This window comes from Haliotis rubra, unplaced genomic scaffold (assembly GCF_003918875.1).
Source record: "Haliotis rubra isolate DU_JTF1 unplaced genomic scaffold, ASM391887v1 Scf585, whole genome shotgun sequence".
In the NCBI taxonomy this organism is placed as follows: domain Eukaryota; kingdom Metazoa; phylum Mollusca; class Gastropoda; order Lepetellida; family Haliotidae; genus Haliotis; species Haliotis rubra.
The window spans coordinates 612,634-617,398 of NW_025767285.1; the positions used below are offsets into that span (position 1 = coordinate 612,634).

At 44.2% G+C, this 4,765-nt stretch overlaps 1 protein-coding gene across 1 annotated transcript; it reads right to left on the bottom strand.

The window, feature by feature from the left end:
• Positions 1–671: 671 nt before the first annotated feature.
• LOC124254838 lies at positions 672–1,401 on the bottom strand. The gene is made up of 2 exons (XM_046688687.1): positions 1,108–1,401; positions 672–1,045 (listed from the first exon to the last, which is right to left on the bottom strand). Exons 1-2 carry the CDS (start codon positions 1,271–1,273, stop codon positions 672–674), a joined length of 540 nt encoding a protein of 179 aa, XP_046544643.1. The 5' UTR covers positions 1,274–1,401.
• Positions 1,402–4,765: the final 3,364 nt, after the last annotated feature.

Consider the following 4,765-nt stretch of genomic DNA (forward strand, 5'->3'; position numbering starts at 1 on the left):
AACATATTCCATATTGTTTATTTGAGTGCATGATATACACATAATCGATGTCTTGCAGCAACTTGTGCCTCTACACCAGTACATCAGTAACACAACATAATATACATCATCACATGATACGCCAACAGGTGCTACACAACAGCCAAGTTGAAGACAATCGGACTCAACAATCACATACCTGGTAGTTTTCAAGTTACTGATTTCACCTACCTGAGCTGAAAGATGCAGTCAGAAAATAAAATAAACTTATATAAATGTATTTTTATTTATTCAACTGCCCTATCATTGATGGGTTGCCAATATAAAAACAAAATTAAGAAATTAACAAAAGGCAACTTTTTTAATGTATACTTCTTGACCATGTTCATTGTACACACTGAAAACATAGGAAGCCTTCACTGACAGAAGTATGTGTACATCATAATATATAACCATTATACCAGCAGAACAATCAGAATTTACTTCACTCCGTATACATGTACTAATGAACCAAATGTAATAACTTGATGACAAATTGAGTCTTCCATATTTATTATTACTTATATTTCCACCTGTCCAAGATCAATAAACCATAAAATTAGTATAGTGTGGCCTTCAACCCTTCAGTTACAGCTGCATATTGACATAGATTTGAGAATTTAAAAAAAAATTAAACATGCAAATCACCTTGCCTAAGAAGAAGAATCAGTTTGTTGTAATCTCCAGTTGAATTTAACATTACATCTACAGAGTAAATGTAAATCATCTACACACTGCTCCCATCCCTGGCCCTGTACCCAGCTGTACCCATCTACACACTGTTCCCATCTCTGGCCCTGTACCCAGCTGTACCCATCTACACACTGTTCCCATCTCTGGCCCTGTACCCAGCTGCACCCATCCACACACTGTTCCCATCTCTGGCCCTGTACCCAGCTGCACCCATCTACACACTGCTCCCATCCCTGGCCCTGTACCCAGCTGACCCATCTACACACTGTTCCCATCTCTGGCCCTGTACCCAGCTGCACCCATCTACACACTGTTCCCATCTCTGGCCCTGTACCCAGCTGTACCCATCTACACACTGTTCCCATCTACACACTGTTCCCATCTCTGGCCCTGTACCCAGCTGCACCCATCTACACACTGTTCCCATCTCTGGCCCTGTACCCAGCTGCACCCATCTACACACTGTTCCCATCTCTGGCCCTGTACCCAGCTGCACCCATCTACACACTGTTCCCATCTCTGGCCCTGTACCCAGCTGCACCCATCTACACACTGTTCCCATCTCTCTGGCCTGTACCCAGCTGCACCCATCTACACACTGTTCCCATCTCTGGCCCTGTACCCAGCTGTACCCATCTACACACTGTTCCCATCTCTGGCCCTGTACCCAGCTGCACCCATCTACACACTGCTATCCTGGCATCTGTACCCAGCTGCACCATCTACACACTGTGCTCCCATCTCTGGCCTGTACCCAGCATCACCCATCTACACACTGTTCTATCTCTGGCATGTACCCTGTTGCACCCATCTACACACTGTTCCTATCTCTGTACCCAGCTGCACCCATCTACACACTGCTGCTCCCATCTCACACACTGTTCCCATCTCTGGCCCTGTACCCAGCATCACCCATCTACACACACTGTTCACCCATCTCTGGCCCATCTCTGGCCCTGTACCCCACAGCTGGCCCTGTACCCATCCATCTACACACTGTTCCCATCTCTGGCCCTGTACCCAGCTGCACCCATCTACACTGTTCCATCTCTGGCCCTGTTCCTCCTGTACCCATCTCACACTGTTCCCATCTCTGGCCCTGTACCCAGCTGCACCCATCTACACACTGTTCCCATCTCTGGCCCTGTACCCTGCTTCACCCATCTACACACTGTTCCCATCTCTGGTCCTGTACCCAGCTGCACCCATCTACGCACTGCTCCCATCACTGGCCCTGTACCCTGCTTCACCCATCTACACACTGTTCCCATCTCTGGCCCTGTACCCAGCTGCACCCATCTACACACTGTTCCCAATATCTGGCCCTGTACCCTGCTGCACCCATCTACACACTGTTCCCATCCTGGCCCTGTACCCAGCTGCACCCATCTACACACTGTTCCCATCCTGCCATGTACCCAGCTGCACCCATCTACACACTGTTCCCCAGCTGCACCCATCTACACACTGTTCCCATCAGCTGCACCCATCTACACACTGTTCCCATCCTGGCCCTGCCCTGTACCCATCACTGGCCTGTACCCAGCTGCACCCATCTACACACTGTTCCCATCAACCCTGTTCTACACACTGGCCATGTACCCCTGGACCCGGGTACACTGTTCCCATCCCTGGTCCTGTACACAGCTGCACATATCTACACACTGTTCTCATCTCTGGCCCTGTACCCACATGCACCCATCTACACACTGTTCTCATCCCTGGCTGTGTACCCAGATGCACCCATCTACACACTGTTCCCATCCCTGGCCCTGTACCCAGCTGCACCCATCTACATACTGTTCCTATCTCTGGCCCTGGACCGGGTGCTGTTCCAATCTCTGGCCCTGTACCCTGCTTCACCCATCTACACACTGTCCTCATCTCTGGCCCTGTACCCAGCTGCACCCATCTATAGACTGCTCCCATCTCTGGCCCTGTACCCAGCTGCACCCATCTATAGACTGCTCCCATCTCTGGCCCTGTACCCAGCTGCACATATCTACACATTGCACTTGAGCACACTGAAATTAATATCTGTACTAAATAATGCCATAGCTATTGGATGGGGAAGCTACTTGGACTACCATGAAACAACGTACATGCTTGATAATTTCATTCTTGTTATCCTTTATACCAAACCATGTCATGATGATGTCTATCCCACATTAGATTAACCTATCAAATTAGATGAACCAATTTAATAATATTCACACAAATAACTGTTATAACATATTACATAGGACAACAAAGTACAGTCAACGAAAGTCTTTACAATGAGGTAATATGAATACATTGCTCACAGATTTTCAAGTTAGTACAGTCTTAGTCAAAAACACATTATACATATTATTCAACATACAATATTTCAGTTTCTCGTCCATCTCCTTCATATATATCAAACAAGCTATACAATAGAAAAAATAAATATACACGTCTGGCCTGCACAAAATTAAACAAATTCAATTATGGGATAAAATCTCATACATATACAATCAATTTAAGATCTGCGCATTTGGTCCCCAGTATATTTAACTTTACAAAATGACACAACAAAACACAAACCCTTTATCAGTACACAATGGGTAAATACAGATACTAAGGTCACTAAAAGCAAACTGGAAACTAAGGTCAATTAATGCAAGTGACTTTCTGCCATCTGCCATTATAATGGCCTATTTCTCTGAGCATCAGCTTGTCAGGAATTCATCAGTGCAGCTCCACATATTTACAAGGTTATTCAGTTGACAAGATCAAACACTTTACTCAGAACTAGCCTGGCTGTCAGTGGCAATCTTGATTCATTATCAGATGAAATAAACTGATTATTTCTTAAAATCCAGTTAAACTGTGTTGATTTAGATGTATTACAAGTTTGGGATCATGTTGATAAGTTAACGGCATCCTGTATAACAGTTAAGTTAGGGGCAAGTACTCCAGTGGTCAAGAACATGAGCAGGAGTCGCAGCTAAGGTATGACCTTCCCATCACACTGATCTTCTCAGAGCCATTGCCAATCCATGAGGGACTCTGCAGGTACCTGTCTCTGGTTGCCATGGTGAGCGAGTCAGTTTTTTCGTACACAACTTCAGATGGAAGACACCAAGAATGGGCTTCACACAAATACCAGTGGTGAGAAGTGGGTCTTTGACATGACTAGGAATCATGCTAAACCAGATTACCCCGATGTGCCCTGCCAGTGGTGTCAAGCAAAGTAAAAGGACAGGAGTGAGTGAGTAAGTATGGTTTTATGCCACTTTTAGCAATATTTCAGCAATATCACAGCAGGGGACACCAGAAATGGGCTTCACATATTGTACCTATATAGGGAATCGAACCCCGGGTCTTCAGTGTGACAAGCGAACACCTTAACCACTAGGCTACCCCACTGCCCCTGAAAGGACAGGATATACATACAAGTCAATGAAGAAGACCGAGAGGGAATGAACGGCACTAAAATGGAATGGTTCACTTGCTGCAGTGTTATTTTTAACTGCTACAAAACTTTAGACAGATCCCTTCACCTCCTATACCAGCTGACTAATGCTGATACAATCAGGGCAACAGGGGCAAAAGGGACACATGACAACTGGGAAACATCTACAGTTTTCCTTATACTACATAATAAAGTTCATTATGGATGTAAACCTGCTGAGTACATAGACATTAGGAGATCATACAGGGAACATAACATGGAACGTACATCTGGGCAAAACTGAACATTTATGTAATTCATGTGACACATGAAATAACTGACATAATGCATGTAAATAATATATATCATAAATCTGTTTATTACAAAAAAATTAATATGGTCCTGTAAATGGTAGTAAGTACATTAAATATAGCATGGATAAATAACAGTTAACATTGTATTGCTTGATCTGTGTGAAAACTACAGCATTATTCTGAGATTCTTATTTGACTGACTTTCCATGCAGCTCAGACTAAAAACATGCTGATTAAAGTTCTTGGATATTTTTTCATGGTGTTGTTTTTTGCCAAATCAATTTGTTCTCTTTTTTTTTAAAGTGACAAAACCCCTCAAATCTTA